Source organism: Podarcis gaigeae (assembly GCF_964106915.1).
Source record: "Podarcis gaigeae genome assembly, chromosome: 7".
Taxonomy (NCBI): domain Eukaryota; kingdom Metazoa; phylum Chordata; class Lepidosauria; order Squamata; family Lacertidae; genus Podarcis; species Podarcis gaigeae.
Genome location: NC_139683.1, coordinates 72,162,136 through 72,180,453, shown reverse-complemented (window position 1 = coordinate 72,180,453; position 18,318 = coordinate 72,162,136). Strand labels below are relative to the sequence as shown.

At 43.3% G+C, this 18,318-nt stretch overlaps 1 protein-coding gene and 1 long non-coding RNA gene across 9 annotated transcripts in view; one reads left to right on the top strand and one right to left on the bottom strand.

Annotated features, from left to right (window-relative positions):
- Positions 1 to 18,318, top strand: part of LOC310848415 — a 667,736-nt gene that overhangs the window by 121,808 nt on the left and 527,610 nt on the right. The window lies entirely within an intron of this gene.
- The window catches only part of CDH10 (cadherin 10), a 396,680-nt gene that overhangs the window by 9,797 nt on the left and 368,565 nt on the right, over positions 1 to 18,318 (bottom strand). For all 8 annotated transcript variants that reach the window (XM_083747260.1, XM_083747255.1, XM_083747256.1 and 5 more), the window contains 4 exons: positions 11,261 to 11,448; positions 5,788 to 6,041; positions 1,122 to 1,258; positions 375 to 496 (listed from right to left, as the gene is read on the bottom strand). In XM_083747260.1, coding sequence (XP_083603386.1) covers positions 375 to 496; positions 1,122 to 1,258; positions 5,788 to 6,041; positions 11,261 to 11,448 — 701 coding nt within the window. The remainder of the gene's footprint in view (positions 1 to 374; positions 497 to 1,121; positions 1,259 to 5,787; positions 6,042 to 11,260; positions 11,449 to 18,318) is intronic.

Sequence of the window (18,318 nt, the reverse complement as noted above, 5' to 3'; positions counted from 1 at the left end):
GAATGCAATTAAGAGGGTGTTTTTTTTAAGGACAAATCCGAGAAAACAACTGAAGAGAAACTGTTTTCTTTTGGGGGGTGGGGGGAGGGAGAAAGGAGCTTGATGTCTTCCCAGCACAAAGCTTCCTTTTGTGGATCTGCAAGAAAGTCATTTGGTAATTTACATGTTGATGTAGCTGGGAAGCATTGCTGTACAAGGCTGGAGTCTGATTTGCTGGCAGCCATTTCCCCCCTTTTCATGTTAAGTTCCCCAAACTGCTCTCAAAAGCAATCTTTCACTCTTAAGGAATAGACACATTATTGTAAATGAATGACTTGGTGTCTGTTCCCATAACAGAACCAAATAGCTTTAAACATTTCCATAAATTGACTTACTTGGCCCGCTCTCGCATTTTCACACACAAAAGTATCATAGAACACAGCAAACTGTGGTGCGTTGTCGTTCACATCCAATATCCGAACGTAAACAGAAACGCGAGTCATCTCTTTGGGGTTATCTGTCAAAGCAGGGGGAAATCAGTAATCTTTTTTAAAAAATAGATTCTCTTTTCTATCAGAACTAAACTAGGAGGCCATGGATACATGGCACTTTAAGAACAAAAACGGAAAAAACCCCAGCAGTTTCACTATATGAATTTCTACCAGCTAAGGCAGAGTCTTCGATGCCACAACTTCAACACACAGAATTATAAATGACTAAACTAGGAGGTCCTTTAATGTGTTACTCATACTTTTTGAGGGAGAGTCTCACCCTTAGGGGACCCTCTGACAGCATCTGTAGGATGTGGGATTTGCAGCAATCCATGCTCCTGTCACGCCACTCTGCTCACACAAAGGTATGGGGGGGCCCCTACACCATAGCTCCTTCCCAGACCAGCATTGACCCTCCCCTAAACAGAAACAATTCTGACATGGCGAGAAGCTCCTACGAGCCTACGTACATAGAGTACTCCAGTGTGGGTCTACCAGTGTCATGAAGGAACACACACTGCAGCAGCTCCCACATACTGAAGCTTAACATCACATGAGGTACTGGGTCTTCCACATAAATCCAAAGAAAAATAATTTTGCACAATATTCTCTTCTCATGCAAACATGAAGAAAACATAGCAATGAACTTACTGATTTCAGCTGCTATCACACTAAGATTGTGCCACTGTGATATTTCTCGGTCAAGCATCTTGGAAGTATAAATAGATCCATTTCCAGAATGTATGTTGAAGATTCGGTCAAGGTCAGTGTGGCGATCCAAAGAAAACCTAAATTGGATCAAGTAGAGAAAGATTTGCTAACTACATATGCACCACTTTCATCTTCCTATAAGAAACAGCCATTCCAATTCAGTGTTCAGACAGATGTTGCATCACTAGAGTTGTGGAGCCATTGGGAAGCTCCCGATCCAAATTTTATTCAGACCTATCCCTTCCCAAGATGCTTAAGAAATTAAAATCTCTCTGCACCCCACCCCCATGACAGTTCCTGAAGCCATTTTGCACAATGGATCATGGACTCGATGATACAGAAGCACTTCCAATTCCCACTTGACTATTCTCATGCGTGAAGCAGAAGAACCATGAGGAATGGAGCAGCCCCACAGGCGGCCATCAGAAATGCCTCTGAAATTTTATTGAGTCTATGTTCCCTTTGCTGAAAAAGTATCCAGCTCGTTGACATGTGATACGTAAATTGCAATGCCGGGCTCACACCGGTGGTGGTGTAAAACCTGCTTCAACTTCTACTGCAGTGATATGTCTGTCTCTCTTCCTCCTCATCTCTTATATTGACTATGGTAATTTCCTCCCAGCTTACTCCTCAATGTTATTTGTTTTCTTAATCTTTGCTCCCTTTCATTCTCTTCTCTTTTGGTGACAGATTCCTGTTTGCCCAGTTCCATATAGCATGTGCACCTTTGGGTTCTGGAGTGTGCATGTGCTTTTAAGATGGAGGTCTTTCTCTATTCTTGATGTTGGCCTTTCTAATAAAGGTTCCATACAAAATGTTCAGAGTATTGATGCCTCAGAGTTGCACTTCCATGAAGAAAGCAACCCAAAGAAGGCGCCAGCATTGTCAGTACGAAAAAGAATTATTGCTCCATTTGCCAAGGCAGAAAAGATGTGTGCAAGCCTGTGTGCCAAAGACTTGTGTTAGCACAAATATATATAATCATCACTGAGGAAAATTCATAGTTAATCTCTGTTTTTTTATATGTACAGTGTTGTTGCATCAAGTGTTTTCTGCATTCTGTAAAACGGCAGCTCTGGCAGAACTGTAAGAACCAACTACTGTGCTTTAATAAGCAAAAAGGTAACTTTTCTTTCCCTGTGAACTGAACAAGATAAATACAGTCATTTACCTTTATTAGCTCTATTATCTCTGTGGTCCAAAAATATTTAATTAGAATGGTACAATGTAACCCTGCTGCTCCTTCCTCAAACCCCAGATAATTTCATGGAAAATTGCAAAAATTGTAGGGACAGTTTTTTTCCTGTCCATTACTATCAATAGTTCTAGTTAATTATTCACCTGCAGCTTATTTCACAGAAAACAGGTGATTTGGCCATACTGAACAATGGATTGCAACTGACATCAGTGTCAATGTTTCTTCTTCATTATCTTCTCACAAACCAGCTACAGTATTTATTTTGGCATGGCCGGATTGTGTTGGGTAGGGGTAAGGGGTACGTTGGCAGGGAATAATTATTGTTAAATTCTTTGGATGTGAAAACATACCTTACTATATAATAAAAGTGCAAAGCTGTCAACATGCAACCTCCTCCATTGGAGGATTTGTCCTGCTGCACCACAGTCCTGGATGTGCATGAAATCAGGGAACCCGCTATGATATTCTGGAAAGTTGTTTTTCACTTTGTTCTCTATGCAGTTCTTAAGATAACATAACAAAGTTTTGCACAATAGCTCCAGAGATTACCGAGCAAGTGTTTGTCTATGTTTGGAGGGAAATTGACTGCCATTTTAAATCAAGATGGGAGACTGCACCTTTCAAAACTGCAGTGATTTTTTTTTGGTTTCTTGGTGCCTGCCATTAAGCCTCTCCTCCTTACAGAGGGGAGGAGTTGTGAGCAGGAGCCGTTTCCCGCATTGGCAGGGGGCATTCCAGCCACTGCCCAGCTGGCCTGGCCTGGCTGCTGTGCCATGTCCCCAGGCAGCCAACCAATCAGGTGGAGGTTTGGGGGCGGGGTTTTGCTGCTCACATGTGGCCACGGCAGCACTTCCCTTTCATTCCACTGCTGGTTTTCATCAGATCAAGACTTCTGGAGGAGCTTGCTGTTTTTCGGCTGGTTTGGGAGTGTGGCCAGCGAGAGCCAGGAGGAGCCATTCCGCAGGGAAGCAGGGGCTCAAGTATTTTGTCTTGGCAGCAGATTTCTGAGTGGAGTGCCTCAAGGGAAGCAGAATCATCAGCAGTTTGGAGACCGTGAGGTTTGGAGACTGGCTTGGGGGGCGGGCAGTTGCCTTGCATTTTCTGTGGGTTTCTGTTGCTTTGTCTCCTCTGGGTTGAACTGGCAAATTGGCATCAGCCACTTGGTTTTTCGTCTACCTTGAAGCAAATCGTCACAACTTTAGGTATAGGCGGTTAGGCATTGGAATATGTTTGTGCATTGGAGGGCAGGGTGTGGCCACTGCCTTCCCCTCTACTTTATGGGCATTCCGGTAAAGGAATCCGGTGGTCGTGGAGCCTGTCTGATGCCCTGTGTGGCTGGGGGCCATGGCACGACCCCGGTGACATCAGGGGGAGCTTTCAGTTGTACTTGCATCAATAGGCTCCTCCCACTGGTTGTTAACTCTTGTTAGACTCACCACTCCCTGAGGGGGTGGAGTCAAACTCTGCTATTTTATCCAATGTCTAAGCCAATACCTCTCACATGCTGTAATCAATAAAGTTGTGACCTTTTTTTAGCCCATTAACCTAATATACTGTGTCCATGTGTCTTTCTTATCCCCAAGTGGGTGGTGGGTCCTTGAATCACAACTTAGAAATTATTTCTTCTTGTGGTTTTCTAAATAGTGACTCTGGATAGCTGGATTTGAGGAAAGAGGTATCATTCTTTTCTTTTCCTAGGAAAAACATCAGGTAATATATCCTATAGAAATATTAGCTGGTTTTCTTTTGCCATATCAAAGCTTGCCGAATACATTTGCCAGTACTTGTTTGCCCATTTTTTTCTGCCATACATTCACATCTTTCATTAACTGTTGCTGAAATTCCTATTGCCATTCCAATAAATATCCAAACTGCATGGACAGACATTAATAAAGCTGTCATATAATGGAAACAATAGAACGGGATGAGAGAGGAGCTTATTCCAATACAGAGCTTCAAGTCTTGCCATGGCCAGCTAACCTTCCTTTTTAGCTCATGTTTGGCTTATGCTATTGTCAAATATGACTGAAATTGATGAAGAAGCCAAACCAGAGGTCTCATTACTTCTTGGTTGTATAAATCAGTGTTTCCCAACCTTGTGCCTCCAGATGTTTTTGGCCTACAACTCCCATCATCCCTAGCTAGCAAGACCAGTGGTCAGGGATGATGGGAGTTGTAGGCCAAAAACATCTGGAGGCACAAGGTTGGGAAACACTGGTATAAATATCACATATAAACAGTTGAGGAGGAGAAGTAAAATAGCATGCTTCTGAAAACAAAAGAAATCCATAGAGCTGAACCAAATATTCATGATAATGCTCCATTGTTCTCTGAACATTCATTGAATATGTTATAGCTGCAAAATGATATCTAACAATTGATTTTGAGATGTGTTTTCAATAATTACAACAATATTTGGCAGTTGTTGGTATGCTATACTTAAGTCTTGGTCTGCATTTGAAAATTGATATGCTATGACATAGGTTGAGTTTGGACAAGCATATCTGCTTAATAAGCTGAAATATCAGTGAATTGATTAGTTGTGCTTATGGGTCTTTCCTCCTGCTTTTACTTGAGGAATGGAATGAATAAACTCTTCCATTAACTGTAGTTGCCTGGTAATAGCTTCAGAATAAGCCAGGACAATATACTGTGGTTTGGTTGAAAACCTATAAAAATAAAAATAATTTTTTATTTATATCCCACCCTCCCCAGCTGAAGCTGGACTCAGGGTGGCTAACAACAATAAACCTAGCATGTCCTGAAGCTGTAAACTATGGTTTTCCAATTAGTAAAAAATGGGAAATAATGAAAGATTTCATTGTTTGCTCCCACTGCGAAAGGGACATTCTAACTCACCCATTTTGGGATTTCATATTTGATGTTTGTCAAAACGTTTGAATGTCAATTTTAGATTTAAAGTTGCATAGTCAATTTCAAAATTCTGTGTTTCAAGTTTAGATTTTTTGGGGTAACATTTTGGCTCTACAAAATAAGCTTGGGGGGGGGGGGGAATGACACAATGTTGTTTTGTCTTGTGTAGAGAGTGAGATATATACCTATAGACTAGGTTTTTTGGCCAAAAGTAAGTATCTGTCCCTAATACTATCAGAGAAGACAGAGCTACTGTTTCATTACAAAAATGAGAGACAGAAAGTTACAACATTGCCTTGAAGTTTCATGCTCTGGCCTGATAGGCTTCTGAGAATGTCATTCTACATGATCAAAACAATCTTTTTCCAGAATACAGTATGTCTCAGTCCAGGATAGAATACCTTAGAAATTCTTCTTTATCAAGTACCTCATGCCTACATTTCTATGCATCTCGCCAGTCAGAATAACAATATCAGCTGAAATAACTAGATATAGAGATGTTATCAATCTAGGGTTTTCAATTCTGGCCTTTACCTGATAGGACCTGCAGCAGAATCTGGATCTCGGGCCATCACAGTGCCTATGATTGTGCCCACCTCAATATCTTCATGTATCTCAAAAAGGTAAGACGATCTACTGAAAATGGGAGGCTCGTCCACATCTTCCACTGATATTTTCACAGTGGTTGTATCTTTGAAAGGTCCAAGGTAATAAAATCGTGGGTCGACGTATAGATTCTCTGCCTCTACTTTCAAAGTATATAGCCTTCGATTCTCATAGTCCAGTGGCTGTAAGACAACATAGGGAGGGAACAAAGTCAATAACACAATGCCACAACAATATGTTAGGTGTCAGAAAGTCACACTGTGAAAAGTGGGATAGCACAGCAAGCACCATTTGCCATTTATGTAATGGCAGCAATATCCCAGGTACCAAAGCACATACAATGATGACATATTCCAAGATACATATTGCTTGCTTTATGGTGTCACACAGGAGTGGCTAACATGTGCCACCCCAAAATGTTGGGATACACCTGACTGTTGACCATCCAGGCTGGGTTGGATGGGAGTTTAGAGTCCTGGATGTAGTGGGTTAAGTGTTGGGTCTCTATCCTGCTTTTGCCATGGACAAGTAGTCATGCATAACAACTAGTGACTCTAGATGGGGAGGGCAAATTTGTATTAAAAACAAACACAAACACACATTTAGTCAATTTGATGAGGACTGGGTGATCACGCAACTGAGAATAGGATTGCACATGTGCACTGGAAGGCTTCTCTTGAATACTGCTTTCCCTTGAAGAACTGGAACACTGGGCTTAGACTGGTAGGGCTAGTCCAACCATTGTTGTTGTTGTTGTTGTTTAGTCATTTAGCCGTGTCCGACTCTTCGTGACCCCATGGACCAGAGAACGCCAGGCACCTCTGTCCTCCACTGCCTCCCGCAGTTTGGTCAAACTCATGCTGGTAACCTCGAAAACACTATCCAACCATCTCGTCCTCTGTCGCCCCCTTCTCCTTGTGCCCTCCATCTTTCCCAACATCAGGGTCTTCTCCAGGGAGTCTTCTCTTCTCATGAGGTGGTGGCCAAAGTACTGGAGCCTCAGCTTCACAATCTGTCCTTCCAGTGAGCACTCAGGGTTGATTTCCTTCAGTATGGAGAAGTTTGATCTTCTTGCAGTCCATGGGACTCTCAAGAGTCTCCTCCAGCACCATAATTCAAAAGCATCAATTCTTCGGCGATCAGCCTTCTTTATGGTCCAGCTCTCACTTCCATACATCACTACTGGGAAAACCATAGCTTTAACTATACGAACCTTTGTTGGCAAGGTGATGTCTCTACTTCTCAAGATGCTGTCTAGGCCTGTCATTGCCCTTCTCCCAAGATGCAGGCGTCTTTTAATTTCGTGGCTGCTGTCACCATCTGCAGTGATCATTGAGCCCAAGAAAGTAAAGTCTCTCACTACCTCCATTTCTTCCCCTTCTATTTGCCAGGAGGTGATGGGACCAGTGGCCATGATCTTCGTTTTTTTGATGTTGAGCTTCAGACCATATTTTGCGCTCTCCTCTTTCACCCTCATTAAAAGGTTCTTTAATTCCTCCTCACTTTCTTCCGGCAATCTTAATTCCGGCTAGGGATTCATCCAGCCCAGCCTTTCGCATGATGAATTCTGCATATAAGTTAAATAAGCAGGGAGACAAAATACAGCCTTGTCGTACTCCTTTCCCAATTTTGAACCAATCAGTTGTTCCATATCCAGTTCTAACTGTAGCTTCTTGTCCCACATAGAGATTTCTCAGGAGACAGATGAGGTGATCTGGCACTCCCATTTCTTTAAGAACTTGCCATAGTTTGCCATGGTCGACACAGTCAAAGGCTTTTGCATAGTCAATGAAGCAGAAGTAGATTTCTTTCTGGAACTCTCTAGCTTTCTCCATAATCCAGCGCATGTTTGCAATTTGGTCTCTGGTTCCTCTGCCTCTTCTAAATCCAGCTTGCACTTCTGGGAGTTCTCGGTCCACATACTGCCCAACCATTAGGCAGAGTTAAACATGCAGCTGAGATACACCCCAGTTCTTCCTCCTGAGCCATTCCCCTCTGTCAGATGACAGAGTTGTCCATGTGCAAGGCCTGTCCTAATTAGTTGGCTCTCACATATTGGAGAGAGATTTTCCACTGCTGTGCTGTGCTGTGCTCACATGAAATGGTGAGAGGGCACCATCTTGTCACTAGGCAAGGCAGTGGCAGACTTTGGGCTCTCAAATTTCAGTGGCACCTTTTGCAACACTAACATTTGGTGGTGTCCACCACCTCTCGCAGTCCATTCTCCAGCATCACTGTGGTGTCCTTTGTGGTGTTCTGCCCAGCGCCACTGTACCAACAACATCACCCTAAAACTAACTCTGGGAAAGAGTGAATAGGCCCTCCTCCTCCTCCTCCTCCCCACTTGCCATCTCCCTGTGGACACAACCTGCAACACTGCTCAGAAAGCAATTTGAGTGGAGACTGCTATTCTTTTCCCTTGCTTTTGGAACTGCTTGCAGAAGAAGCAGAGGGTTCTGGGATGTGGCAGTAAGCCTCCTGCTGGGATCTGAGTAGTTGCCCAATGATGCCAGTCCTGAACTTGGCACTCAATCAGACTCTTCTTCCAATTGGGGGAAAGGATGGGTGTGCATTGTGGGGAAGATGTCCGCCACTAGAACAGTTGCCTGGCCATTGAATCAGCTACTCATATCCTCCTTGCCCTCAATAGGACCACAGCTGAAGCAGGAGCATTTCACAATTGTTCAGACCATGAACTGGCACCCACACTGTGGAGAATGCACATGTGCCAAAATGTTATGATCCGGTTTAGTACCTAGGGATCTGTTTTCCCCAGCCATTTGTCAAGAAAGTTTGAAATGAGTGTCTCAAATGCAATTTGAGAAGAGGCAGATCTACACATCATTGCATCAGATCAGAGGTGGTGACATGACTGAATGCTTTTGGAAACCCATTACACCTGGAAAACTTGATTCCAGAGAAAAGGATTCAAGCTTTCCTTTTGATATGCTAGCTTTGAAAACGCAGGGTCCCCCCCCCCCCCCGCCCACTGGCAAATAATTTTAGAAACACTGTCCTCAATGAAATGACCTGGTCTAGTTTTATCGGCATAACTGCTGTTTTTGTGACCTTGGATTCAGTGGGCAAGTCACTACTTCCTAACTACCTTCTAATGCAATGGAGTGGTTGTGACTATGCAATGAGACAATCCCATCTATGCCTGTATGCATCAAATTGTCAGAAGGATTTGATGTAAAAACAAATACTTCACTTAACTCTTCTGTCTTCAGCTCTCAAGTGCATACGCAAGTAGCGAATCTTTAGGTAATAGCAGTTTCCCTGCAAAATCCAGGGTCTCATCATCAGCACCATATCAAGCAGTTTTATAGTCCACAACATTGGTCAAGCGACCACCATAAGGCTATATATATATATATATATATATATGCAGGTTTTGGTGTCCTCGGGTGTCTTCCCGTGTAAAAGACACCCGAGGACACCAAAACCTGCATTCCTGTACCCGTGAAAATCTACGAAAGCAAATATATATATATATATATATCCTGAATTTAAATTATCTTATGGAAAATCTGTGCATAACCTGGTTCATTTACATTGCATTTCATGAATCTGACATCAGTGAAATTTTGGCAAAATATATGTGACATTTTGTCAGCAAGTGCTTTTTAAAGTGAGAAGATGAAAAGTTTTGGAGTTATAATTAGAATACTTCTTTTTTTTGGGGGGGGGGATAGACAAGAGATTCCATTCTCCGATTTCTCTGTGACTGCAGATGAAAAGTGCTAGCTAATTAATGATTTCCAGGGAATGAACAAGCTGAGAGAAAGTGCAGCTTGTCTGACATTGGAGCAAAGCTTTATTAGCATGCACAATATAACAGAGAGATATCAAAAGGTGGACCCAAAATGGATTCTGGAGACATTTTTGAATTTATTTCCCCTCAAATCTTTAAAGTTAAATTAGTACTCATGAAGGATGCCAGACTGTCTTGGCGCTTAAATCTTCTATTTACTCTGAAGTTATATTATGTTGGCAACAAACGCTCCCTTCCCACATTATTGAGACTCTCCTCCCTCCATCTTAACCTTGTTCTCAAGGAGAACTTTACATTGTACATGCTAATTATGTCTCAGATATATTCTCAGGTTTTCAAACTGCCAAAGGTAACGCACCTCAATGCAAAAATCTGTCTTCCGAATAGATACTGAGGGGGAGACACAGAATAGCTATGTGGACACCCATTCGTTGTGGCTATGCAGGACCTTAACCCCTTGAGAAACTGCTCTGGAACTATGAAAACTCTGTTGGCTTCCCACAAATCTCTAAGGCACTTCCTCTCAAATTTTCTCTGAATTTTGCTTTGGCAAAATATGGCAACAGCTCTAATGATGACAGCCTTTCCTCTGTTGATACAAATATGAAATACTTTGCATTTGGGTCCACTCTTCTACCTCTGAATGCATTACTGTTAAAATATTTTTCCTACAATAAGCAACCTTTGCTAAATTGAAAGGTATGGCAAATAACTTACGGTTACCAGACGTCCCCGTTTCCCAGGGATAGTCCCCAGATTCACAAATCAGTCCCCTGACAAAATCCATCCCTGGAATGTCCCCGGATTTCATTTAATGTCCCTCGATTTATATTTTAAGTGTTGCAGATTTATTAGTAGGGAATGAATGTTGAGTGATTGATTCAGCGGCACAAGACACATCATATGGGGAGGCAAAGTGGCAGGCGCCACAACAGCAAGCAGCTCCTGAAGCCAGCCAGAGCCAACTGCACTACCAGTCTGGCTCCGGGCTGCTGAGACTGCTGCTGCTTCTGCTACTGCCAAGGGGGAGCCGGGGACGCCCGGCGCGTCCACTTGGGGAAACGCTGACACACACACCCCGTGACCCAAATCGAGTCAGGAGCGAGAGCGCCCAGCCAACCAGCCGACAGCCCAGCAGTGCTCCGGGGCCAGGAAAACCCTGGAGTTGACGCAGGGAGAAAGGGGAGAGGAGAAGGATAAGGAAGAGAGAGAAAGCGGAAGGAGAAAAAAGAGGGAGCCCCGACCTTGCCACGCTGCTGCAGGCACCACCGCTGAGGAGGAGAGGTAGGAGAGCACCGGGAGGACAAGGACACGTGGCTGAGCCCAGGCCTGACCTGAGCCCACCCCATGGCAGCTAGCGCTCCAAGAGAGCAGGCTGGGACCCAGAGGAAGGCTGTGCAACAAAGGAGACCACAGAAGAGAAGTGTCCCTGGATTCTTTGAAAAAAAAATCTGATAACCTTAAAATAACTGCACAGCTATAATTGTGGAATCTAAAACAGAGCTACATGGCATTTCTGGACAACCAACAAACTTTTAATAATGGTACCAACTCTGCAAAATATAAAATGTAAAATCAAAACTGATTATTTTAAAGCACCTAGTAATTCATGGAGATAATGCACACCTTTCGCACTGTTATAACTCCTTCCTGTGTCTCCTTCTGTGTAACAATGTCAAACATATCCCTTCCATCACCATCAATAATGCGGTATTCAAGTTCTGCGTTCCTCCCAATGTCTGCATCAGAGGCTTTTATGGTTCCAATGGCAGTGCCAACCGGGGAGGATTCTGGGATACGAAGGTGGACTGAGCCTGCAAAGAAGAAACAGCCAGAAATACATAAGCATTTGTTAGTTACAAATCATGTGTGACTAACAGCAGAATCCCATAATGTCTACCCAGAATCAGAAGTATATCCCACTGAATTCACTGGGGCTTACTCCAAGGTATAGGATTGCAGTTTCATGACTCCATAGCTTTAGCCATTAATTCAAGAAAGTAACACTTTGGGTTATACTGATTTCATTCAAGAGACATAACTTTGGAAAACCTTGTATGTGAGAAGGCTTATTCTATCTGTCCAACTTCCCAATGGGCTTTTCCAACAGCGAGCCCCTATCATAACTTTAGGTTTGAACATTTAAAGTAGATTAAAGGGTTCTGCCACCCTACTGCAACAAATCCAGTTAAAGATGGACTTTTGCGGTTTGGAAAGTGATGTGAAATGTATTGCAAAGTGTGGAATGAGTGAACGATTAATGGGAAGGCTTGAAGCAGGTCTTAGTTCTGGAACATTAGTTTTTCATACCAGAATTTATCCTATATATGTCAGTCTTTCTCATTTTGAAGTTGACTGAATCCACGAAGTCATGCCTTTAATCCAGCAAGCCTGTCTTATTTGAAGTTCACTTTCAAACATGGCATTAAAGCACTTTTAACAAAGGAGGAGCAGATGAGTTGCCCAACAGAACCAACAGTTGCTTGGCTGCAGGTAAAATTTCACCTAATTATGTGTATATTCAAACACATACACATGCTTCCAAAAATGCTCCCCAGTTTTGTTTAATACTGATGCTGGAAAACAGTTTTCATGTCTTTGGGAGCTTCCCGTAAGTGTGAATAAGCCTTCCTCATTGATATTAATATTACAGCATTCTGATAATAACTGCATAAGAGGTGTTCAATTTCATTAGTCCTCTTGATACATGGTCAAGTCAGCAAATCAGATAAGAGATAAGAGCAGTTTAGTGTACAATTTCACATTTGACATGAATTTTATTGATTCCTCTTTTAAGAAAGAATCAATAAGGCCTTCAGCACTTCCATGAATCAAGCACTTTTTAGGCCCTTTCATGAACCCATTAGTTTTGTTACTTTTAACATGATATAAGTCTCATTAATAAAGAGTCTGTCAAGGGAAAGGGGAGGAATGCTTAATAAAAAAAGATGACCCATTCCAGAAGGAGGGAGTTTGGGTTATGTATGCATCTGTAGATATAAATTTGCTCTGAAGGGACTTAGCAAACATCCTCTACAGTAGATGGAAGGAGCGTGTGACCAAAATAACAATGGAAATGAAATGAAATACAGGAAATCTATTTAGAACAGAGAGTGAACCTTCAGCTGATAACATACTGATGTCTAGAATACTGTATTATTTGCTTTCATACAAATCACAATCCCAGTACCAAAACATATGCGGGGAAATACTAAATAAGCTGTGTCAATCAGTCAGAAGAAAACATTGTTTTCACAGGGACTCAGCAGACTTTCCTCTGAAAACAATGTACACTGCAACAATTTTTTTAAAAAATCAAAATGCCCATGGTTAAAGGGTTATGATTGCAGCTATGCAGATTAGTTTACTTTCCATTAAGTTGTAGGAAAACTTGATTACAATAAGATCAGAAAGCTGTAACATTATCCCACTTATCTTTCTCCCTTTTTTCTGCTGCCAGTGCTTAAAATTGGTCTAAACATCTGAAAATTATTGTTGACTGCCTGCATTCTATATGCACATTTTATGTGAACTCTGCAGAAGTAGCAAATGAGTTCTCTCTGTGTGTGCATGGAGAACCAATAACATGTCATGTGTCATTCCCACATCTTGTCACTGATAGACAAGTCAGCTTTCAGAGACGAAGCATACATTACTAAGATGAAAAAGGTAAAGGACCCCTAACCGGTGTTTGTCCACAGACAGCTATTCCGGATCATGTGGCCAGTGTGACTAAACCGCTTCTGGCACAGCAGAACATATAGTGGTACCTATTTATCTACTTGCACTGGCGTGCTTTTGAACTGCTAAGTTGCCAGGAGCTGGGACAGAGCAACAGGAGCTCACCCCATCGTGGGGATTCGAATTGCCAACCTTCTGATCAGCAAGCCCAGTAGTTTAGACCACAGTGTCACATGCATCTTTACTATTGCCTCCTGGTGGTAGACATGCCCCATCCAGTCAGCAGCATTTAGAAGTACTTATCTAGTGACACCATCACCATCAGGTTGACCATCTCCATGCCTCAAGTTGACCCTCCTGGAAAATGTCTGGGCCTATGCTCACCTGTTGAGTACATGCAAATAGTATGTGCCTTGCCACAGGGACCATGTATGATAGCATTGCTGGGATAACCCTGGTCTGTGGCTCCAACTCTTAGATATCTTCCAGATTAGCCGTCCCAATTGGAATCGCCACCCTGTGTTCATTTGCGCATGGACATAGACACTGTTCTTGCAAAATTATTTATCAACTCTTTTTCTGTATTGCATGCCTGTTGTTGTTGTTGTTGTTGTTTTCAGCCCTGACTTGTGGCAATTTTTGTATAATTTAAACAAAATTTTAAAAATCCTTCCAGTAGCACCTTAGAGACCAACTAAATTTGTTATTACAACCCCAGAGTCTGTCAAGACTGGCCCATACGGGCAGGGGTACCTTTACCTTTAGCGGGACGCAGGTGGCGCTGTGGGTTAAAGCCTCAGCACCTAGGACTTGCCGATCGAAAGGTCGGCGGTTCGAATCCCTGCGGCGGGGTGCGCTCCCGCTGCTCGGTCCCAGCGCCTGCCAACCTAGCAGTTCGAAAGCACCTCCAGGTGCAAGTAGATAAATAGGGACCGCTTACCAGCGGAAAGGTAAACGGCGTTTCCGTGTGCGGCTCTGGCTTGCCAGAGCAGCGATGTCACGCTGGCCACGTGACCCGGAAGTGTCTTCGGACAGCGCTGGCCCCTGGCCTCTTAAGTGAGATGGGCGCACAACCCCAGAGTCTGTCAAGACTGGCCCGTACGGGCAGGGGTACCTTTACCTTTACCTAAGTTTGTTATTGGTATGAGCTTTTGTGTGCATGCACTCTTCTTCAGACTGGTCTTCAGAATAAGTGTGCATGCACACGAAAGCTCATACCAATAACAAACTTAGTTGTCTCTAAGGTGCTATTGGAAGGAATTTTTTTATTTTGTTTCGACTACGGCAGACCAACACGGCTACCTACCTGTATAATTTAAAATGCAGTTACCACTCCAACCTGTCCAATGTGGACAAGGAAAGCACTGTCAAGTCTTTAAGTTACTTGTTTGTTGGCACTTCAACCATAAGTAAAGAGTCAAGTCTTTATCAAGAGGAAACAATACAAATATATAAGACCAGTCAATGACAAACTTTTAAATACATTAGAAAGGAATTTTGCTGAGTGGAACTTACTTGTAGATAACAGTACAGAGAGGGTCTTTGTCATAGAGAAATACATTGCGGCATTATACACCATGACAATGTGTAAACTCTATTCCCTTGTATGTTATTGCAGTGGTGCAGAACCTGCTATTCTGTGGCTCGATCTTGACACTGGAATGGGTAGATCTGGACCTTCCTTTCCTATCAGATGCACCCTTCCTTTTAAAGCTTCTGAACATTCCTATGGAACTATGGAACAGAGCAAAAGAAGTGTAGTTCCTGCCTACTTGCGCTAATGTACAAAAGGATTCCAAGAGTCAAAGTCAATGTTACCATAGTAATCTCAGATTCTTGTATTCCTTTTGACACTTGGGAGCAATAATAACTCAATTTAAACAAGCAAAATCATTCAACTGATAATGGTAAAATAATGGGTGCTGCAAAATCAGCCACCTTTGGTATGTTATCAAAGGGTTGCAGAAGAATGTGATGGCACCAAACAAACGGAAAACAGAAAGGAAACTGTTTCTCTATACCAAGAGTTTTCAGTCTCTCAAAAATATGCTTTCGGGGGCAGGGGGGAGAGAAAGATTCAATATATTACAAAGTACAAACTCCCTCTGTTTTCCTTGTGCCTTTTCAATACAGTCATACCTTGGGTTACAGACACTTCAAGCTGCGTTTTTTGGGGTTATGGACCACCGAAACCCGGAAGAACCGGAACAGGTTACTTTCAGGTTTCGATGGTCGCGCATGTGCAGAAGTGCTAAATCACAACCCGCACATGTGCAGACGCACAGCTGCAGGTTACAAACACTGTGAGTTGTGAACGTGCATCCCGCATGCATCACGTTCGCAACCCGAGCGTCCACTGTATAGACAATGTTATTCAGGAGGCATTTTAAAGCCTGGTTGTCATTGTTTTCTAAAAAAAAACAAATCCTTGGTAGCTCAGGAGGCAGGATTTAAAAAATTGAGTAGTACTTTTACTAATGTGCTTTTAGTAACATTTATTTACTTTAATTCAGTATGCATATGTTAGGCCTCCAACAATAATTTTAACAAGGGCTCTCTTTTCCAGATATTTCACCGAAGAAGGATTGAACAGGCCTTTTGTGGATCAATAAATACGTCAATGCAAATGTTCCAGAAACCTCTGTTTTACGTTATGGCATGCTAAGACTGAATATCACCTCACACAACTTGCAGCAGATCTTAAAGTTGTTAAAAACAATGACACATAGAATTTGCATCCACGGGACAGCTGGGGGCAGGGGCTATGCTCCTACTTCTTCCTCTCTCTTAGGCTATGTGTCTCTCTCTGTGCATGTGTCCATCTACAAAGTTAATAAGTCAAAAGAATCATTCTAGAGAGTGCAAGTCTAACCAAAAGTGACATGTGGATGCTAAATTCAAATGAGAATGTGTGTGTGTGTGTGTGAGTGTGTGTGTGTGTGTGTGTAGAGGAGGGAGGTTTGAAATATCCATTGAAGCCTATGTTTGACCATGGCATCAACCTCAATATTACCACGGGCCTTTCCTCGCAACTTGAGTCAATGCATAGTAAAAGCTGCACAGAATTGGGTGGGTGCTCAGCCATGGCACTGGTGCTTCCAGGGCAGTGCCTTGCACATTGGGGCCCAGATCCGATTGTCTGGGTGGTGCTCAGTAATTTTCAAAAAAAGCATATGGCGAGAAAGATGGCAAGCAAGTTAAGAGAGCGTGAGAGGAGTTCTGTGCAGTTCAGTAGGCCACAAACATGCCTTTATCCTGCTGCGTGTTGTGTGTATGTCTGTAACCTCATTGACTTTAGCACAGTAACCTGATTATTTACTAGGTCGGAAGCACATACAGCAGAATGTGCCCTTCACACCCATCTTGCTGGCTTGGGCGCAACATCTTCATCCATACCCCAACTAGTGTGCTGCTGCGATGTCACGATGCGGGGGCCAATTTGGTGCCCCTGCCTGCCACAATGGCTTCTCATGCAAAGTCATTGTATGATTAATAAAGGTGCAATTTCCTCCTTTGCATCCAATCACCCTATTCTGGAAAAGTCATTTTTGTCATATCTATTTCTTTAGTATGGAGTCTAGTGAAGAGCTTACAAATTAAAATAAATTTAAAAGTTTGTGTTGTTTAGTCTAATCGGAGGAATTAATCTGCTGAGCATAGGAATTGTGGTGCTCTGTATGTTATCATCTTTCTTTCCTAGTCCTCCTCCTCCTCCTCCTCCTCTCCCCCCCCCTTCTTCTTCTTTAAAAAAGCTTTTCAACTGTACTCCAGCTTGGTGTTAGAACCGCTTTGGCCTAGTAAAAAGGTAAAGGTAAAGGACCCCTGACAGTTAAGTCCAGTTGTGAACGACTCTGGGGTTGCAGAGCTCATCTCACTTTACTGTCCAAGGGAGCCGATGTTTGCCCACAGACAGTTTTTCCGGGTCATGTGGCCGGCATGACTAAGCTGCTTCTGGCGAACCAGAGCAACACACAGAAATGCCGTTTACCTTCCCGCCAGAGCGTTACCTATTTATCTACTTGTACTTTGAAGTGCTTTTGAACTGCTAGGTTCGCAGGAGCTGGGACCGAGCAACGGGAGCTCACATTGTTGCAGGGATTTGAACCGCTGACCTTCTGTTCCACAAGCCCTAGGCTCAGTGGTTTAGACCACAGCGCCACCCGCATCCCTTTTGGCCTAGTAAAAGGTAAAGTTAAAGGTACCCCTGCCCGTATGGGCCAGTCGTGTCCGACTCTAGGGTTGTGCGCCCATCTCACTTAAGAGGCCGGGGGCCAGCGCTGTCCGGAGACACTTCTGGGTCACGTGGCCAGCGTGACGAAGCTGCTCTGGTGAGCCAGCACCAGCGCAGCTCACGGAAACGCCGTTTACCTTCCCGCTAGAAAGCGGTACCTATTTATCTAATTGCACTTAAGGGTGCTTTCAAACTGCTAGGTGGGCAGGAGCTGGGACTGAAAGACGGGAGCTCACCCCGCATCGGGGATTAAAACCGCCGATCATGCGATCGGCAAGTCCTAGGCACTGAGGTTTTACCCACAGCGCCACCCGCTAGTAATGATGCTCAAATTCAGGAGTCATGACCCATCTTGTAATGACCCATCTTGGTGCCATTCGATTGCAATTCTCCACTTTCCATGGCAAAGGACAGGGTTGTAGGAATGATAGGGAGAGCTAGTTTGGTGGGCTTCAGCAGCTTTCAAGACCTCATCTTTTAAGGTATTCTTGGGTCTGGATACTTCTGAGTCTTCTCAGAAACAGCCCATTGCTTCAGGGGAGCCCAGGAAATGGAGTTTCCAATGCCTCTCTGCTTAACAGATTGACAGGTGTGAGATTCTCAAGTTCTTCCATAGCAATTAACTGAATCCAGCAGCAACCGGGCCTTACATATGCAGTTTCTGAAGTCCCCCATACCGACCCATTGGTGGGAAGGGCTTGGGTTCAGCTTCAAGGGCTTGATTTTTCCAAACTTCCTTGGGGAAAGCTCTGAAGTAAGATCCACAAGCTCT